This window comes from Pongo abelii, chromosome 19 (genome assembly GCF_028885655.2).
Source record: "Pongo abelii isolate AG06213 chromosome 19, NHGRI_mPonAbe1-v2.0_pri, whole genome shotgun sequence".
NCBI lineage: Eukaryota > Metazoa > Chordata > Mammalia > Primates > Hominidae > Pongo > Pongo abelii.
Genome location: NC_072004.2, coordinates 49,449,291 through 49,470,031, shown reverse-complemented (window position 1 = coordinate 49,470,031; position 20,741 = coordinate 49,449,291). Strand labels below are relative to the sequence as shown.

General features: G+C 42.5%; 1 protein-coding gene across 2 annotated transcripts; it reads left to right on the top strand.

The window, feature by feature from the left end:
- Positions 1–10,286: 10,286 nt before the first annotated feature.
- On the top strand, positions 10,287–20,147 carry SLFN13 (schlafen family member 13). 2 transcript variants are annotated; one of them, XM_024234956.3, is made up of 6 exons: positions 10,287–10,373; positions 11,739–11,885; positions 13,454–14,532; positions 15,225–15,356; positions 16,854–17,577; positions 17,774–20,147. In XM_024234956.3, the coding sequence occupies exons 3-6, from the start codon at positions 13,467–13,469 to the stop codon at positions 18,543–18,545; spliced, it is 2,694 nt and encodes an 897-aa protein (XP_024090724.3). In that variant the 5' UTR covers positions 10,287–10,373; positions 11,739–11,885; positions 13,454–13,466; the 3' UTR covers positions 18,546–20,147. The 2 variants fall into 2 exon arrangements, with proteins under 2 accessions (XP_024090724.3, XP_009249800.4); XM_009251525.4 differs by having other exon boundaries at positions 10,289–10,827.
- Positions 20,148–20,741: the final 594 nt, after the last annotated feature.

Sequence of the window (20,741 nt, the reverse complement as noted above, 5' to 3'; positions counted from 1 at the left end):
GGCAGCCTCCAAGATTGATGGTATATAAGCCCACAAAAATGAGAAAGAATCCATGCAGAAACTCTGAAAACTTAAAAAGCCAGAGGGTCTCTTCTCCTCCAAATGATCACAACATTTTTCCAGCAAGAGCATAGAACTGAGCGGAGGCTGAGATGGATGAATTGACAGAAGTAGGCTTCAGAAGGTGGGTAGCAATAAACTTCACTGAAGTAAAGGATCATGTTCTAACCCAATGCAAAGAAGCTAAGAATCATGATAAAACATTGCAGGAGCTGGTGACTATAGTAGCCAGTTTAGAGGGGAACATAAATGACCTGATGGAGCTGAAAAACACACGAGAACTTCACAATGCCATCACAAGTATCAATAACCACATAGACTAAGTGGAGGAAAGAATCTCAGAGTTTGAAGACTATCTTTCTGAAATAAGTCAGGCAAACAAGATTAGAGGAAAAAAGAAGTAAAAAGAATGAGCAAAACCTCCAAGAAATACGGGATTATGTAAAAAGACCAAACCTACAACTGACTGGGGTACCTGAAAGAGGTGGGGAGAATGGAACCAAGTTGGAAAACATACTTTAGGATATCATCCAGGAGAACTTCCCCATTCTAGCAAGACAGGCCAACATTCAAATTCAGGAAATGCAGTGAACCCCAGTAAGATACTCCATGAGAAGATCAACCCCAAGACACATAATCATTCAGAGTCTCCAAGGTTGAAATGAAAGAAAAAATGTTAAGGGCAGCCAGAGAGAAATGCCAGGTCACCTACAAAAAGAAGCCCATGAGACTAGCAGCAGACCTCTCAACAGAAACCCTACAAACCAGAAGAGATTGGGGGCCAATATTCAACATTCTTAAGAAAAGAATTTCCAGCCCAGAATTTCATTTCTGGGCAAACTAAGTTTCATAAGCGAAGGAGAAATAAGATCCTTTTTAGATAAGCAAAAGCTGAGGGAATTCACAACCACCAGGCCTGCCTTCGCAAGAGCTCCTGAAGGAAGCACTAAATATGGAAAGGAAAAACCATTACCAGCCACTGCAAAAACACACTGAAGTACTCAGACCAGTAACACTATGAAACAACCATATAAACAAATCTGCAAAATAACCAGCTAGCATCATGATGACAGGATCAAATTCACACATAAGAATATTAACCTTAAACGTAAATGGGCTAAATGCCCCAATTAAAAGACACAGAATGGCAAGCTGGATAGAGTCAAGACTCATCGGTATGCTGTATTCAGGAGACCCAACTCATGTACAGACAAACGTAGGCTCAAAATAAAAAGATGGAGGAAGATTTACCAAGTAGATGGAAAGCAGAAAAAAAGCAGGGGTTGCAATCCTAGTCTCTGATAAAACAGACTTTAAACCAACAAAGATCAAAAAAGACAAAGAAGGCCATTACATAATGGTAAAGGGATCAATGTAACAAGAAGAGCTAACTATCCTAAGTATATATGCATCCAATACAGGAGCACCCAGATTCATAAAGCAAGTTCTTAGAGACCTGCAAAGAGACTTAGACACCCACACAATAATAGTAGGAAACTTTAACACCCCACTGACAATATTAGACAGAACATTGAGACAGAAAATTAACAAAGATATTCAGGACTGGAACTTAGCTCTGGATCAAGAGGATCTGACAGATATCTACAGAACTCTCCATCCAAAAACAACAGAATATACATTCTTCTCATCACCACATGGCACTCACTCTAAAATTGATCACATAATTGGAAGTAAAACACTCCTCAGCAAGCGCAAAACAACTGAAATCATAACAGTCTCTCAGATCACAGTGCAATCAAATTAGAACTCAAGATTAAGAAACTAATTTAAAAATCACACAACTACATGGAAATTGAACAACCTGCTCCTGAATGACTCCTGAGTAAGTAATGAAATTAAGGCAGGAATCAAGAAGTTCTCTGAAACTAATGAGAACAAAGAGATAAAATACCAGAATCTCTAGGACACAGCTTGTATTAGAGTTCTCTTAGAGGGACAGAACTAATAGGGACAGAACTATTATATATAATATATGTCTTATTATATATCCTAATATATATAACATATATATATATATATATATGAGTTTATTAAGTATTAACTTTCACAATCACAGCGTCCCACAATAGACTGTCTGCAAGCTGAGGAGCAAGGAGAGACAGTCGGAGTTCCCAAACTGAAGAATCTGAAGATGTAGGCTGGGAGGCTAGGCCTGTCTGTCCTTTTCACATTTTCCTGCCTGCTTTATATTCACTGGAAGCTGATTAGATTGTGCCCGCCAGATTAAGGGTGGATCTGCCTTCCGCAGCCCACTGACTCAAATTTTAATCTCTTTTGGCAACACCCACACAGACACACCCAGGATTAATACTTTGTATCCCTCAAGCCAATCAAGTTGACACTCAGTATTAACCATCACAAGTCCCCTCCTTGTCAACTTGAACCCATAAACATCTCCATTTGAGTTTATACATAATCTTCAAATAAAGACAATAATGAAGTCATGATTATGCTTAGCATAATACAACTATCCTTCATACAGCTAGAAATGCACCAATCCCTAACCCAAATACTATTACATAAAGTTAACAATACTTAAATGCTGATATGAAGTCAATAAATCTTATGTCACATGATAAAGGAAAAGGAAATAAAATGAAGATATTTTCTTAGTACAAGTGTATACAAGCACAAACATGTTTTTAACAAAAGAAGGAGAAAGTACTCATGACAATTGCAGTCTTCGTTTCTGCAGCTGATCGTGGCCATAGCTGGTATTGATGACTACTTTCTTCTACTACCCATTCTGTATTCTCTTTGTCTTCAGCAAGCACCTCAGCAGGTCATGGTTTTTTTTTTTTTCCCCCTGATGGAGTGACAAAACCTTCATTCCTGAAGGGTCTGGACCATTTGTAGTCCTGCCTGGATTGGGCTGTTGTAGTTTTCCATTGACCCTAATCACAGGGCATGGTAATACTAAGAGACTCCCTAGTGGATCTCCTGTATTCCCTGAGCACTCTTCCTTACCTCCATTGTGGAGTGGTAGACTGATTTCATCTTGATAGTTTGGGACAATCACCCCAGCCAACACTGCAAGTCTCTTGTTAGTCTGACTCAAAGGTAGGAGGAGCCCATACTGTCCAGGTGGCAATCTTAACTTCCAGTTTAATGGAATCATTGTTGTGTCTCCTGGTGGCAGCATTCCTCCCTCTGCAGCTAAGACCTCTAGGCCAGCATAACCTAATGTCACGGAAACAGGAAGCAAAAATTTTGCTAGTGGCTCACTAGGGGTTATGGTGAGTGATGCCACTTCCACTTTCACCCCTCGATTCCTGGACCCATGAATCCTGGCTATAGGAGAAACAGTACCATATATTGGATGCTGATTCAGAGCATACACAGCCTTTTGGAGAACTTTGCCCCAGCGCTACAAAGTATTGTCACCTAGTTGGCATTTTAATTGTGACTTTAAAAGGCCATTCCACCATTTCATCAATCCAGCTGCTTCAGGATGATGGGGAACATGTTAAGACCAGTGAATTCCATGAGCATGAGCCTACTGCCACACTTCTTTAGCTGTAAAGTGAGTGCCTTGGTGAGAGGCAATGCTGTGTGGAATACTATGATGGTGGATAAGGCATTCTGTGAGTCCATCGATGGTAGTCTTGGCAGAAGCATTGCGTGCAGGATAGGCAAACCTATATCCCGAGTAAGTGTCTATTCCAGTGAGGACAAACCTCTGCCCTTTCCATGATGGAGGAGGTCCAATATAATCAACTTGCCACCAGGTGGCTGATCACCCTGAGGAATGGTACCATATCGAGTGCTCGGTGTTGGTCTCTGCTGCTGGCAAATTGGGCACTCAGCAGTGGCCATAGCCAGGTCAGCCTTGGTGAGTGGAAGTCCATGTTCCTGAGCCCATGCATAACCTCCATCCCTGCCACCATGGCAACTTTGGTTGCCCAGATCAATAAATTCAACCTGATCCAACTCTATGTTCCTTCCACCATTATCCAATACCCTTAATATCCATTCCCATGCCTGTTCTCCAGATTGCTGTTTATACAAATTAGGGAACTCAAACAGTTCTTTTTGAGTGTATTGCACTCCTCATGGGTCAATACACTCCTCATGGGTCACACTCTCAACCTCACCTCCAGGGTCCTGCTGGGACTTTAGTCTAGTTATAGGTCTAGAAGCAAACAGGGTGTTGGGGGCGGCTCCTGAGGAGAATTAACATTATCTCGCCTGGCAACTGCCTCAGGGGAGGCCACCACTGTTACCTCAGGCAGCGCAGGGTTCATCTCCTCAGACGAAGAAGGAAAGGCTGATGGCAGCATGAGTCAAGGAGGAAAGGCTGATGGCAGCATGAGTCAAGGAGGGGATGTTGCCACTACTTGGGTGGGGAAGCTCTTCCTTCTCACAGAGTTCATCAGAGTTTACAAACTCAGTGTCCCCAGCTTCATCAGGGTCCTTCAACATTTCCCCATTCCAAGTTGCAGGGTCCCATTCTTTTCCAATCAATGCCCCCACTTTAACAGTAGACACCTGGCGAGGCTATGCATGCACCTTTTGTTGCAGGTCAGCCACTCACATAAGAGCTTGTGTCTGTTTTTCCACAATTTCAGCTCTTTCTCTACAGGAGATAAGGCTCTCACTCAGGGTAATCTTAGCAGATTTGAGGCTCAGTATCTGCTTCTGAAGCCGGGACACAGAATCCCTGAGCTCATCATTTTCTTTCGTCACTTTGCCTACTGAACTTAGGAGCAACCAACCAGCTTCATTATGTTCCTTAGTTCTCCACATATGGTCAAAGGTATTAGGCATAGTGTCACTAAACTCCTTGCCTCTCATGAGCAGTGAATAAGGAGTGCCAAATGCATTTATTTTGCACAACTCTCTAAACAGTTCATGTGAAGGACTATTAGTGTTCTCCATACTATTAGAAGTAGAGTCCTTAGCATTTTTGGGTCTAATCCTATTAAGCAGCCAACTCCAGAAACCCCTAAACCAATGAAAAAAAACTCCATCCTTAATATCTGTTCCTTTAGAACCACTCCTGGTACCAAAATCTGTATCAGTTAGGGTTCTCTTAGAGGGACAGAACTAATAGGAGATATATATATATAAAGGGAAGTTTATTAAGTATTAACTTACACTATCACAAGGTCCCACAATAGGCTGTCTGCAAGCTGAGGAGCAAGGAGAGCTAGTCCAAGTCCCAAAACTGAAGAACTTGGAGTCCGATGTTCAAGGGCAGGAAGCATCCAGGACAGGAGAAAGATGTAGGCTGGGAGGATAGGCCCATCTCTCCTTTTCATGTTTTTCTGCTTGCTTTATATTCACTGAAAGCTGGTTACAGTGTGCCCACCAGATTAAGAGTGGATCTGCCTTACCCAGCCCACTGACTCAAAAGCAAGTATCTTTTGGCAACACCCTCACAGACACACCCAGGATAAATACTTTGTATCCTTTAATCCAATCAAATTGACACTCAGTATTAACCATCACAGCTATACATGGCTATTTGTAGCAGTTCTATTCATAATTAACAAACCCAGGAAACAACCTGAATGTCTTTCAATGAGTTAATGGTTACACAAAAAGTGGTACATCCAAACAACGGAATACCACTCAGCAGTCAAAAGGAATGAAAAATTAACAGACACAGCAGGGAAAAAACTCAAAGATATTATGCAAAGAAGCCAATCCCAAATGGTTACATACTATTTGATTACAGTTATACACCATCCTGGAAAAGACGAAACTAGGGATAGAGAACAAATATGTGCTTTGCAGGGACTGGAATTGGGGGAAAGCATTAGTGTGTGTGTGTGTGTGTGTGTGTGTGTGTGGTGGTGGCTCTGTTCTGTTTTGTGGTGGTTACATGATTCTAAACATGTGTTAATAGAACTATACATAAAAGGTAAATTTTACTGTACATGAAAAAGTAAATTCTGTATTTATGTAAAGACGGAAAAAGGCATGTGAATGTGAAATGTGAGCTGAGAAAAAGAAGGCATCTCATATAAGACAAAAAAAGAAAGTGAGTAACCTAATTTGCAAAGGCACAATTTCTACTTATGGAATCTGTACTTAAGAAGGGTTCCCATGTAATTGGTCAGGCCTTGGATATATTGGTTATATCACCACTGCCTAGTCATTTTCCAGCTGTCTGTAAGGAAGAGATTTGTTAACAGCCATAACAGGTGGGAACATCATGGTTTTGCCTTTTTTTTTTTTTGGAAGACAGGGTCTTGCTCTGTTACCCAGGCTGGAGTGCAGTGGTGTGATCTCGGCTCACAGCAACCTCCAGCTCCTGAGTTCAAGTGATCCTCCTGCCTCAGCCTCCCGAGTAGCTGGGACCACAGGCGTACACCACCATGCCTGGTTAATTTTTGTATTTTTGGTAGAGATGGGGCTTCACTATGTTTCCCAGCCTGGTCTCGAACTCCTGGACTCAAGTGATCAGTCCACCTTGACCCCCCCACAAAGTGCTGGGATTACGGGCATGAGCCACTGCACCTGGCCCCTATATTATCTTTAAAAATTTACTGATTTTGTTTTTTTGTATTTATGTTTTTATTTTAGCAGAATAGATTTTGGAGGACAGGATGCAAATTAATATTTTTTCTCTAGGGATACCAGATATCTCAACACAATTTATAAAATAGTCTCTCCTTTCCCCACTTAACTGCAATACTACTTCTGTCATAGATTTTTCCATCAATATGTGAGTTCTGGGCTCTGTCATTTAGTCCATGCTCTATTTTTTCTAATTATTATTGCTATATAAGAAAATTTGATGTCTGCTCACAACGTGCTTTTTCTTTTAAAGAGTGTTTCGGGTCTTGTATATAAATCTATAATCAGTATTTAATGTTCTAGGAAAATACTGCTGGGATTTAAACTGGAATCTCAATGGATCTACTCATCAGTTTGGTGAGAATTATGATTTTTTTTTGTTTTTGAGATGGCATTTCTCTCTTGTTGCCCAGGCTGGAGTGCAATGGCATGATTTTCATTCACCACAACGTCTGTCTCCCGGATTCAAGCAATTCTCCTGCCTCAGCCTCTCAGCCTCCTGAGTAGCCGGGATTACAGGCGTGCGCCACCATGCCCGGCTAATTTTTTGTATTTTTAGTAGAGACAGGGTTTCTTCATGTTGGTCAGGCTGGTCTTGAACTCCCGACCTCAGGTGATCCGCCCGCCTCAGCCTCCCAAAGTGGTCTTTAATGTATTGGGTTTTCCAACCCACGGACATGGTATATGATTTAACCTATTTATATATTTATTATTTTCCAATAAGTTTTTATAAACTTTCCCATAAACACCTTTCAGATGTTTTTAAAAAAATTTTCCCAACACTCACAGTGGCTGCCTTATGCTCCCTCAAAGATCTCTTCCATTTGTTCTCCTAGCCTCAGGGGTGATGGCTCTTTTCCATAGTTACTGCCATAATACCGTGGTGTTACTTTTTTGAGTTTTCCATGATTGAGTTAAAAAGTCTTTCTGTCTAGTGAATAGTTCTTCATTTTAAAACATCTCTGTTCAAAATAACTGGTCTTCTGACAGGACCCTGACTAACACAGAAACTGTTCTTTAAGGCGATCCCAGGAAACAGATACCCAAAGATGGAATTTTAGTATGGTTAGGTTGTGTCTTTAGGTACTAGTTCGTTCATTTAGCATTGTGCTGAAAGTCCTGGCCAATGCATTATACAAGAAAAGGAAACAAGAAAAGTATGCAGATTACAAAGGAAGAAATAAAACTCTCATTATGCACATTTGATATTATTGTTTTCTTAGATGACCTAAAAGAACATAGAGATTTATCGTCAAAATTAACTACAAAGTTTAGCAAAGTTGGTAAAAAAAAAAAAAAAAAGCATACAAAGTCAATTGCATGTTTATAAAACAAAAAGAGGTAAAAGTAAAGTTTTTATAAAAACAGCAAGAAAATAAGAGTCACAAGGAAAACTCCTTTGTTGACTTATAGTCTATATGATTTTGTTCTCTTTTTTTTAGTGGTAGCTCTAGGGCTTAAAATATGCACCTTCAACTTAATACAGTTAAGTCATAGTATATGACTTCATGTGTGATATAAGAACCTTAAAACAATACACACTCATTTTCCCCTTCCTTCCTTTGCGTTGCAATTATCACAATTTTCGTGTCTTCATTGTCATAAGCACCACAATACAGTTTTTTCTTTAAAGATCAATTATTTTATGAATAATTTTTAACAATGAAAAAGAGAATCTTTTATATTTACCTAAGCGTTTATTATCTTCCATGCTCCTCATTCGTTTGTGTAGATCTGAGTTTCATTCTGGTATCATGTTCCTTCAATATGAAGAACTTTGTTAGGCCGGGCGCGGTAGCTCATGTCTGTAATCCTAGCACTTTGGGAGGTCGAGGCGGGTGGATCACCTGAGGTCAGGAGTTCGAGATCAGCCTGACCAACATGGTGAATCCCCGTCTCTACTAAAAAGGCAAAAATTAGCAGGGCCTGGTAGCGGTCGCCTGTAATCCCAGCTACTCGGGAGGCTGAGGGAGGAGAATCGCTTGAACCTGGGAGGCGGAGGTTGCAGTGAGGTGAGATCGCGCCTTTGCACTCCAGCCTGGGCAACAAGAGCGAGACTCCGTCTCAGAAACAAACAAACAAACAAACAAACAAAAAAATCAAAAAAACACGTTAATAGTTTTGTAAAGATCTGCTGGTGACAAATTTCCTAAGTTTTTTTTTTTTTTTTTTGGTCTGAATGGGTCGTTATTTTGCCTCCATTTTGGAGGACTTGTTTTGTTTTGTTTTTGGTGGTTATAGAATTCTAGATTGACAGGCTTTTTTTTTTTTTTCAGCGCTTTACAGATGTATAGTTCTGGATTCAGTACAGGTTTGCACAATCTATAAACCGCATTTTAAAGAAAAATGGAAAAACTGGAATATGATTATATGAAGATTTACTGAAATGGAAAGGTGGAAGTCATTGAAAAAAGCAGGTTAAGAATAGTACATACAGTGTGACTTTGTGTTAATAAAAAAGTATTACATATACATTTGTGTAATATATATGTATGATCCGTAAAGATATATACAATAGGGTGTTAATAGTGGTCAGTGGTAATCTCTGGGGCGGAGGGGGGGTGGTATTGGAGTACGTTTTATTTTCTCACTTTAGCCTCCACTGGAGCGTATATTAATCACCCCTGTGTTAACCGCCGCTCCCACCCTTGGGCCACTCCGCATCAGTGAGAACTTGGCCGATGCGTGGTGCTTGGTCAACCCCGGTAACCGTCACACTGCTCGTGTTACAAGAAAACCAGCCAGGGTTCTGCTTTTCTGTTCCGCCGCAGCCTTTAGCACCTGCCAGGGTTCTGTCCGAGTATATGGGTTTCGTAGTCCTCCCCTCCAAGGGGTTCTCTGAGCACAGCGCACCGGCCGCCGCCACATCCCACTCTGGCGCGGGGTCTGCGGAGCCACAAATCCAGCCAGGAACCGAGCGCCGCCCGATCCGAGCATCCGTCGCATTTTGACCTGGGGTTCCCGGGTCTCAAGGCCCACTTTCTGGGGCAGGCAGTGGGGAGAGAAGCCCAAGTTGGGGTATGGGCAATTCCAGTGCGGTGGAAGGGGAAAGCTCGGCGAGAGCTTGGCTAGACCCTCAGAGGAGAGGTCCGGGGAAGGCGGGACCGCAGGCTCCGGGAAAGGAGAGAGAGACAGGGACGGAGGGGGGCGGAGGGGGAGTAACAAAGAACTAAGAACCACCCGAAAGCAATCAGAAAACTTGGCCCTTTCAGACAATTTGTGTGTGTGTGTGTGTGTGTGTGTGTGCGTGTGTGTGAGGGGAACAGGCTCTCACTCTGTCGCCCAAGCTGGAGTGCAGTGGTGCGATCTCGATTCACTTTATCCTTGACTTTCTCGGGCTCAAGTGATCCTCCCGCCTCAGCCTCCCGGGCGTCTGAGACTACGTTTGAGTCTACAGGCGCGCGCCACTAAGCCCGAGTAATTTTTGTTGTTGTTGTTGTTGTTGTTGTAGAGACAGGGGTCCCACTATGCTGTCCAGGCTGGTCTCGAACTTCTTGGCTCAAGCGATGAACCCGCTTAGGCCTCCCAAAGTGCTGGGATTTCATAGGCGGGAGCCTCCCGCCAGGCCTTCTAGACAGCGTGGCAAAGTGTTCCCGGGCTTTGTAGACACTCCCATTTGCGCGTCCATGCCCTGCCTGGGACCCATTGGTTCGTTCATCCCCTGCGTGGACCTGCCCAGATAGGCGCCAACCATTGGTTATAAGAACCTGACCTTGGCGCCTCCAGGGAAACGCAGAGTGGCCTTCCGACGCGCTGGAGCTTGAGAAGTAAGAGACGGTCCCTGCTCCTACGGGGACTGCGGAGCTCCCGTTTGTACCCACGCCCTAGGGTCTAGTCCGGCACGACCCTGGACTGGCGTTGACTCGGATGGGGAGCAAGCTAGGAGAGCCACCCCCGCCCCCCAGCTCCGGCCAGCTGGTGGAGTAGGGGCATTTGTGTGCTTCTCCCCTGCCTTCCGGGTTCAGCTAGTTTGCTGAGCAAATTCCCTAAAAGGCAGACTATGAGGACTTGATCGCGGCGCGGGCGGAGGCGGGGCGGTGGGGAGGGACGGTGCGGAGAGCTAAAGGGGTTGGAAGGTGTCGCCGGCGGCTTGGCGGGCGTATCTATGTTCCTGTTCCGGCTGCAAAACAGAAAGCCCCTGCCCAGCGAGCAGCGGTTTCCGCGGGGGCGGAACAAACAGGCAGAGTCAAGTGCGTCCTGGAGGCTTCGCCGGTTGCGAAGGTTGGGCCCCTTGTTTCAGGGTTCTTAGCATTGACTCACTAACCACTGTAAATTATTGTTCTTAATCTAAGAGTTAAAAAGCAGAATTAGGCCGGGTGCGGTGGCTCATGCCTGTAGCCTCAGCGCTTTGAAAGGCCAAGTGGGAGGATTACTTGAGCCCAGGATTTCGAGACCAGCCTGGGCAATGTAGGGAGACCCTATCGCTATGAATAATAGTAATAATAATAATAATAATAATAACAACAACAACAACATTAATAAATTAACCGGGCCTGGTGGCGCGCACCTGTGGTTCCAGCTTCTCCGGAGGCTGAGGCAAAAATCGCCTGAGACTGTGATCGCGCCACTGCACTCCAGCCTGGACAACTCAGGAAGACATTGTATCAAAACAAAAATGAAACAAAACAAAACAAAACAGAATTAGAATTGCCATTAACCTGTACCATTGGCAATTAGAATTGCCAGTACCCATTATCCTGATTACCCTGTAATCTAGAAAGGGGAGAAATGAGAAAAATGTGTCCCTCCCAACAACGTCTGTAAAATACAGAGATGCTATCTGAGAAGGACAAAGAGCTCTGTGTTTTAGTTTCCCAAGCGGGAGCTTCTGTCGCAGCTGTTTCCTTCTGTTTCTGCCTGAGACTAGCCAGCCCCCACCAGTTTTCCTCAGTGGGGTGGGGAGCTTGGGAGTGGATGGGAGGATTTGTGTTGTTCTGATTTTACCTACAGTATACCTGTGTAGAGGCGAAACTATTTCCATCAATTTCCGCAAAGAAGCAAGGGCAAGAATTATCTCTAATTATTCCCATGCATGTGTGTGTGTGTGTGTGTTTTGGGGGGGGGGGGTTCAAAGAAGTCTGAATCTTGACCCCTGAACTCTACTGCCTCTCTCTACATGTTTCTGCATACAGGTCCTTCAGGACTGATTTTGGTGGAAGAAGACAGCAGGCGGTGGGCATTCACTCTGCTGGTGGGAAGTCTGGTTACACTAAGAAAGGGATTCTAGCAAAGTTATTCTGTAAATACAACAGAATCAGTTGCTTTTGTTAAATATATTGGTAAGCTTCCTGATTTTTTCCCCCTGAATTCTCAATTTGTTATTGAATAGTTCAGTTTTATTTAGGGTTTCAATTTTATTTAGGAAACAATACCTCTACCTTACAAAGAATTTGCAAGTAGCACTGATTATAATACCTTTATACCCAAAGGAAGAGCTGGGATAGAGCTCCCTAAGACTTTTCTGCCTGCAAAAGATATGGGTAGGGTTGCCATTTGAATACAGTTACCAATGAAAAACTATCAGCTTATCTAGGCTTTAACAATAAAGTTCATGGGGGTAAAGAGAAAAGATTTAACTTTGAAGTCCCCATATATCAAAAAGAATATTTTACAAGTAACTTGACAAAGATGTTTCAGTGGTCTCGGAATGCAAGACAGAATCCTGACGGTAGAAATTTCTAGGCAAGGGTCTAAATTAGGCAAACTGGTAAGATTGTGAATGTCCCAGCCTTTATTTCTGAATCTTGACCTCTGAACTCTGCTGCCTCTCTCTACACATGTTTCTGCATACAGGTACTTCGGGACTGATTTTGGTGTAAGAAGACAGTAGGTGTACACTTGATGATGCTATTTCCTTACCTCTCATTCATTCCTCAACCCATTGTAAAATAATGTCAATTAATATAGGTTCCTTTACTGAACATCTGTGAACCAAAGCGTAGTTTTAAATGCTTGTTGTAAACTATCTGAGTTAATCTTCATAATAACAGTCACAGGTGGCTGCACCATGTTTTATAGTAAGAAAATAGAGTTAGAAAGAGTAAATATCTAGACTAATATAACAGTACTAAATGACAGAACTGGAATTCAAGCCATCTTCATTGACTCTATTCTCTAAGACCTTAGCCCCTGGTTTATTGCCTCCTGATGCCCATTTCCCAGGTGTCTGAAGAGCATTTTTCAAAGTCACAGTTAACCTTAATTTTACTAAACCTAATAACACTTTCCAGTCATTACCTAGCTATATCTGTCAGCAGTATTAGACATCTTAAAACCTTGGCAGGTAACTTTGTTCCAGGCTTTGTTAATACCAAATACCCTTGATTTTTCTCTTACTTCTTTGATTTCTCATACTCAGACCTTTCTACAGTCTCCTTTTCAATGTGGTCTTCCATTACTTATCTTCTAAAGTTGATATTCATGGAGAATCTGTTCCAAACCTAAATGTTCTCATGCCATGGTACACATGCCCCTCAGCTGATCCACTACCTCTATGAATCAATGCTAATGACTTCACCTGGCCAGTTCTAGTGCATCCTTTAAGTCTTGGCTTAAATGGAACCTACTCCTGGAAGTCTTATGGAACCATGGTCTCCAGATTAGTTCAGATACCCCCTTCAATGTGTTTTCCCTCTTAGAGCCCATATGACACATGATGGTAAAGGCTAATTTCATTAGTTCCCTTCCCTGCCAGCCAGTCAGCTCCTAAAGAGACTATACCTGTCTTTCTTGCTATTGTCTTATCCCAGCACATATTAGACACGTTTTAAATATTTTCTAATAAATGAATTGCAGGCCTGTAACAATTTTTTAATCAAAAATGAAACAAATGTTCTAATACTTTAAGGTGCAAGTTCAACATGGAGGCAAATCACTGCTCCCTGGGTGTGGATCCATCTTACCCAGACCTGGTCATCGATGTCGGAGAAGTGACTCTTGGAGAAGAAAACAGAAAAAAGCTGCAGAAAACTCAGAGAGACCAAGAGAGGGCGAGAGTTATACGGGCTGCATGTGCTTTACTAAACTCAGGAGGAGGAGTGATTCGGATGGAAATGGCCAACAAGGATGAGCGTCCCACAGAGATGGGGCTGGATTTAGAAGAATCCTTGAGAAAGCTTATTCAGTATCAATATTTGCAGGCCTTCTTTGAGACTAAGCAACACGGAAGGTGTTTTTACATTTTTGTTAAATCTTGGAGTGGTGATCCTTTCCTTAAAGGTGGTTCTTTCAATTCCCGCATTTGCAGCCTTAGTTCTTCATTATACTGTAGATCTGGCACCTCTGTGCTTCACATCAATTCTGGACAGGCATTCGATTTCCTGAAGACCAAGGAAAGACAGTCCAAATATAATCCGATTAATGAGGGGTCTCCACCTAGTAAAATTATGAAAGCTGTATACCAGAACACATCTGAGTCAAATCCTGCATATGAAGTTTTCCAAACTGACACTATTGAATATGGTGAAATCCTATCTTTTCCTGAGTCTCCATCCGTAGAGTTTAAACAGTTCTCTACAAAACACATCCAACAATATGTAGAAAATATAATTCCAGAGTACATCTCTGCATTTGCAAACACTGAGGGAGGCTATCTTTTTATTGGAGTGGATGATAAGAGTAGGAAAGTCCTGGGATGTGCCAAAGAAAAGGTTGACCCTGACTCTTTGAAAAATGTAATTGCAAGAGCAATTTCTAAGTTGCCCATTGTCCATTTTTGCTCTTCAAAACCTCGGGTAGAGTACAGCACCAAAATCATAGAAGTGTTTTGTGGGAAAGAGTTGTATGGTTATCTCTGTGTGATTAAAGTGAAGGCATTCTGTTGTGTGGTGTTCTCGGAAGCTCCCAAGTCATGGATGGTGGGGGAGAAGTACATCCGCCCCTTGACAACTGAGGAATGGGTAGAGAAAATGATGGATGCAGATCCAGGTAAGAGGGAACCAGATTCTCCCTTCCTGAACTTTCTACCTCTTTCCCAATACCACTTCCTTCTTTAATCTCTAAGCTTGACCTTCTCACACCCACTGAAATTTACTTTCTCTAAATCTCCATGCTTTTCATAGATGGGAAGTTTTATTGGGTGAGAAAAAGCCAAAATGAGATATTTTGTGAATGGTGATTTCCCACAAAAGAAGAAGCAAAGGAAAACCTTGGAAATTGGTTCCTTTAATAAAACCATTGAATTGTAATCTGTTGGAGCCTCATAATAATGATTAGCTTGTACCTCAGTTTAGCATAAAATCAACTCTGGGAGACAAGAGCTAGTGTTGGTTGAGGTTTGCTTAAATTGAGGTTAGTGGAGGTGCGTGCACAGGGATATAAAAACCTGATGATTATAGCTTAAAGAGAGTTTTTTTCACTGCAATTCAAGCAAAGAACTATTCAAACATGGAAGAGGGGGCATTATGTTGCGTGGGGAAACACCATTCAAGGATCAGGAAAAGGGCTTTTAATGATGAGTCTTTGGGAACCTGGACATAGAGTCAAGAAAGGGTAAAGCATCTGACTTTGTGGCCTGACTTGTACCATGTTAGATGAAATTTAGACACAGCCTTGTACAGCCTATTCCAATAGTGAGACATGAAATCATATAGTGTAAATTAAAATGTTCTTTCTTTCAGAGTTTCCTCCAGACTTTGCTGAGGCCTTTGAGTCTCAGTTGAGTCTATCTGACAGTCCTTCACTTTGCAGACCAGTGCATTCTAAGAAAGGTCTGGAACACAAAGCAGATCTACAACAACATTTATTTCCAGGTACTAACTGCCAGTTTTTACATCAGGAGAGAGGGAAGTCATTTAATACATTTCGTGGAAAACAAATCCATGAAAGATTGTGTCCTGCAGATCCAGGTGTATACAGTGACAATGCCACAAGCCTCTTGGGGATGAGTTTCAGGTACCTTTAGAAATCTTCTGGCCATTGGTTGCCACATCTGGCTGATTATTAGAAACGCCATAAGAGGTAGTTAAACATGCAGATCTCCAGGCCCACACCAAGAACTTATGAACGCTTAATTTCCAGGGGAAAGGCCTAGCCATATGCATTTGGGCAAGCCTCCCAAATTATTCTGATGCCCTGCTGGGTTTGGAAACCAGTGATCTAGTACAACTACAAGGGGCACAATGGAATAACTAGCCACTTCTGGTCTACTTTTCAAGGATGGAGGAATTATGTCTGTAAAAGGAATAAAAACGTTCACCTGGTAGAATATAAGAATATAGAAAAACCACAAATAATTTCTCTTTGGAAGAAGCTAGAGGGAACGACTCGCTAATGCTTCAGAGGTGGCACCAAATAATAATTCAAGCCCATAGACAATGTTAGGTAACCCCTCTCCCTGCTGCCCAAACATTTTTTAGCAAGGTTTTTTTCTCGGAGTTCCTACTTACAAAATGAAACCTAGATTTCTCAAGGAGGGAAATGGCTTAACTTCATACATTGAACATATTAAGTATGAAATTTGACAAAAGAATATGATACACAAATATCCTACATATGTCCAAACATTTATCAAGGGCAAGATAATTCATATATTAGGCCTGCCTTAGGTCTGTTTACCACCAAATAGTTTCTTTACTTACCTGAGATCTTTATAGTCATTAGCTTATCAGAAAGGTTTTTAAACATTCCACATTAAGAATCCAAGATGCAAGAGTAATTGAATACATGGCTTTCACTTTCTCAGGCTCAGTAAATTACATTTCAGTTGATATGCTCCACTGTCCATGAGATACCTAGAAGGGTGACATCATTCATTTTACCAGATTTGTAGGTTGTGGGTTAAAGAGAGATGCACCAGGCCAGGCGTGGTGGCTCACGCCTGTAATCCCAGCACTTTGGGAGGCCGAGGCAGGCAGATCATGAGGTCAGGAGATTGAGACCATCCTGGCCAACATGGGGAAACCCCGTCTCTACTAAAAATACAAAAAAATACCCGGCCGTGGTGGTGGGAGCCTGTAGTCCCAGCTACTTGGGAGGCTGAGGCAGGAGAATGGCGTGAACCTGGGAGGCGGAGCTTGCAGTGAGCCAAGATCGTACCACTCACTGCACTCCAGCCTGGGCGACAGAGCAAGACTCTGTCTCAAAAAAAAAAAAGAAAGAAAAAAAAAAAAAGAGATGCACCAGAAGGAATTTCTGTTAAATTGTACAATTCTTTGGGGGGCTTTCCTCTCTCTTTTAAACATAACATGTGATTCATACAAAATCACACAAACACAGTGAAAACATCTTTCTATTTTCTTCCTGTCTAGTCCCACCAGGACATTTGCAATGTACTCCAGAGTCCCTCTGGAAGGAGCTGTCTTTACAGCATGAAGGACTAAAGAAGTTAATACACAAGCAAATGCAACCTTTCTCCCAGGGAATTGTGATCCTCTCTAGAAGCTGGGCTGTGGACCTGAACTTGCAGGAGAAGCCAGGAGTCATCTGTGATGCTCTGCTGATAGCACAGAACAGCACCCCCATTCTCTACACCATTCTCAGGGAGCAAGATGCAGAGGGCCAGGACTACTGCACTCGCACCGCCTTTACTTTGAAGCAGAAGCTGGTGAACATGGGGGGCTACACCGGGAAGGTATGTGTTAAGGCCAAGGTCCTCTGCCTGAGACCTGAGAGCAGCGCAGAGGCCTTGGAGGCTGCAGTGTCTCCGATGGATTACCCTGCGTCCTATAGCCTTGCAGGCACCCAGCACATGGAAGCCCTGCTGCAGTCCCTCGTGATTGTCTTGCTCGGCTTCAGGTCTCTCTTGAGTGACCAGCTCGGCTGTGAGGTTTTAAATCTGCTCACAGCCCAGCAGTATGAGATACTCTCCAGAAGCCTCCGCAAGAACAGAGAATTGTTTGTCCACGGCTTACCTGGCTCAGGGAAGACCATCATCGCCATAAGGATCATGGAGAAGATCAGGAATGTGTTTCACTGTGAGGCACACAGAATTCTCTATGTTTGTGAAAACCAGCCTCTGAGGAACTTTATCAGGTAAGCAGTTGGATCTTATGTCTTTAAGTATTGTTTAATCTGGGTTTAATTTTTTCTGCTAAGTCACCGTCTTTCTTGAGAATTGAGTGGTAAAATGATCTGTGATAATGTACTGCGCTCAGAGGAACATGATACAATCATTTTCTCCCCTTGTTTTTTTAGAGGAAACCTGAGTGTGTTCTTTTAATTTTTATAGTGGTAGAAATATCTGCCGAGCAGGGACCCGGAAAACTTTAATGAGAGAAGACTTTGTTGACATTCAACACATCATCATTGACGAAGCTCAGAATTTCTCCACTGAAGATGGGGACTGGTATGGGAAGGCAAAAACCATCACTCAGAGAGAAAAGGATTGTCCAGGAGTTCTCTGGATCTTTCTGGACTACTTTCAGACTAGTCACTTGGGTCACAGTGGCCTTCCCCCTCTCTCAGCACAGTATCCAAGAGAAGAGCTCACCACAGTAGTTCGCAATGCAGATGAAATAGCCGAGTATGTACAACAAGAAATGCAACTAATTATAGAAAATCCTCCAATTAATATCCCCCATGGGTATCTGGCAATTCTCAGTGAAGCTAAATGGGTTCCAGGTGTTTCAGGCAACAAAAAAATTATTAAAAACTTTACTTTGGAGCAAATAGTGACCTATGTGGCAGACACCTGCAGGCTCTTCTTTGAAAGGGGCTATTCTCCGAAGGATGTTGCTGTGCTTGTCAGCACCACGACAGAAGTGGAGCAGTATCAGTCTAAGCTCTTGAAAGCAATGAGGAAGAAAATGGTTGTGCAGCTCAGTGATGCGTGTGATATGTTGGGTGATCACATTGTGTTGGACAGTGTCCGGCGATTCTCAGGCCTGGAAAGGAGCATAGTGTTTGGGATCCATCCAAGGACAACAGACCCAGCTATCTTACCCAATATTCTGATCTGTCTGGCTTCCAGGGCAAAACAGCACCTATATATTTTTCTGTGAAGTGACTATTAGGAAGAACTCCAAACCAAAATACTATGTAAATATCTATGAGTGACAGTCTGCTGATGGTAGAAACCTTTCTTTTTAGTTCACAAGTCAGTTAGAGATTTGGACGGAGCTGACACAAAGGGTTTGGAGCTCCCCCATTTCTGGCTCTCCTTTCAGGGGTTCCTCCCCCAACTCTTTTCAGCAGCAGTGGCTGTCCCCCATTCTGACCCCTGACTCTTCCAGCCAGAAAGATGGTGGTTTTCTAAAGGAATTTTAGCTGTCCTGCACAATGCAGATCTATGTCTTGCTCTCTGGGTAAAAGCCATAAAAATAAGAAACTCAGCCTGTGGCCTTTCTTCCAAGGCTGGAGTTCTCTTTTATGTGACTTCATGTAGTTTGTTGCTTTAAAAAATTTGTCCAGAATCGTTTTCTGCAGAAGCATGGTCTGTTAGGAGCTTACAAGCCATAGGAGAAGCAATTGTTTCCTGAATTTATCTTTGCTGTATTCATTTAGGGCTTGGAAGAGTCCCAAGATAATTCAGTCACTGTCAGATTAATCATTTTGGCAGAACAAACAATATTGTTGTGATTATTTAATCCTTAAAATTGTGATCTCCAGAGCTTGTTCTCAGAATAGCCCAGACCGAGGCTTAATTGTAATAGTGAACATTAATGGTACCTTTACAGAGAAATTATAGGCCAAGAGAAAATGCTGGCTTTCAGTAGAAGTTAATATTAGAGACCCAAATCTCGTTCTGAAGGTGTGTGTCAGACGTAAGGTGAACAAACTTGGGAAAGATTGTCTTTAAAAATCAATGAGTGTTGGCAAGGCACGGTGGCTCACACCTGTAATCCCAGCTCTTTGAGAGGCTGAGGCAGGTGGATTACCTGAGGTCAGGAGTTCAAGACCAGCCTGACCAACATGGAGAAACCCTGTCTCTACTAAAAATACAAAAATTAGCAGGGCATGGTGGTGCATGCCTGTATCCCAGCTACTTGGGAGGCTGAAGCAGGAGAATCACTTGAATCCTGGAGGCAGAGGTGGCAGTGAGCTGAGATCATGCCACTGTATTCCAGCCTGGGCAACAGAGTGAGACTGTCTTAAAAAGAAGAAGAAAAAAAATGCAGTGAGTTTATGTTGTTACATTGTAACATCTCAGGGTAGCTGTGTGCATTACTCTATAGCATACCTACTTAAGTTTTATGTCATTCTTGAACTGTGATTTTTTTTTTCTATTTGTTTTCATAGTTTGGTGGGCCATTGTTATGGACTGAATGTTTGTGTCCCACCCTCACCCCTAAATTCCCATGTTGAAGCCCCAACCTTCACTGTGAAGCTGGGGTTGCTAAGGAAGTAATTAAGGTTACACGAAGTCACAGTGGAGAATCTGATCTGCTAAGACTGGTGTCCTTATAGAGAGAGACCCCACAGAGCTTGTTCCCTTCCTCCCTGTGCACACAAACAAGAGGGCATGGGAGCACACAGAGAGATGGCAGCCACCTACAAGCCAAGAGGAGAAGCCTCACAATGAACCCCCCCCAACCCCGCTGGCACCTATGTCTTCGACTTCCAGCCCCCAGACTGTGAGAAATAAATTTCTGTTTGTTCAGCCATCCAGTCTCTAGTGTTTTGTTATTGCAGCCTGAGAACACAGCTGTATGATCATTCATCAAACTAAAAACACTGATACTTAACAATGTTAATACAATTACTTATTTGCTTTTCAGTCTCTACAAAACATTCTAAAACACTAATCTAAATACTAACAATAAAATATTTGCATGACTAATGAAAATTAAGAAACTACATGCCCAATATTCCATTTATAAGTAATCCTATTTGGCTGATTTCCCTCCATATTGTAAGTTTTGAACTTTTCTGCCAGTCTTTCTCCTATTTGTGTTAACTCATGGAATTCCAGTTGTCTAGCCTTGAAATTGTAGACTCTTCTAACTTGAGCAAAATCTGACAGATCAGCAAAATAAGGAGAAAAATGTTTCTTCTTTCTTTCTGGCTGCATTAAATGAGATACAGTTCAGCACCAAAAAGCTATCTTTGTAAATGTTCTTAGTAAAATCCCTGGTCTTTGGAGTTATTTCAGCCTTTGAGAGTAATTCTTTAAAAGTCTAATCCTGACTGGTTGAATCTCTCTATATGATTTATTGCCCTAGTAATATTTGAAACAGTATCATATTTTAAAATATATA

Excerpts from the sequence above, each read along its gene's own strand:
- SLFN13 (XM_024234956.3), top strand. The coding sequence starts at position 13,467 with ATGGAGGCAAATCACTGCTCCCTGGGTGTGGATCCATCTTACCCAGAC. Across the intron at positions 14,533-15,224 it reads AATGATGGATGCAGATCCAG|AGTTTCCTCCAGACTTTGCT; the intron begins GTAAGAGGGAAC and ends TCTTTCTTTCAG. Across the intron at positions 15,357-16,853 it reads ACAACAACATTTATTTCCAG|TCCCACCAGGACATTTGCAA; the intron begins GTACTAACTGCC and ends CTTCCTGTCTAG.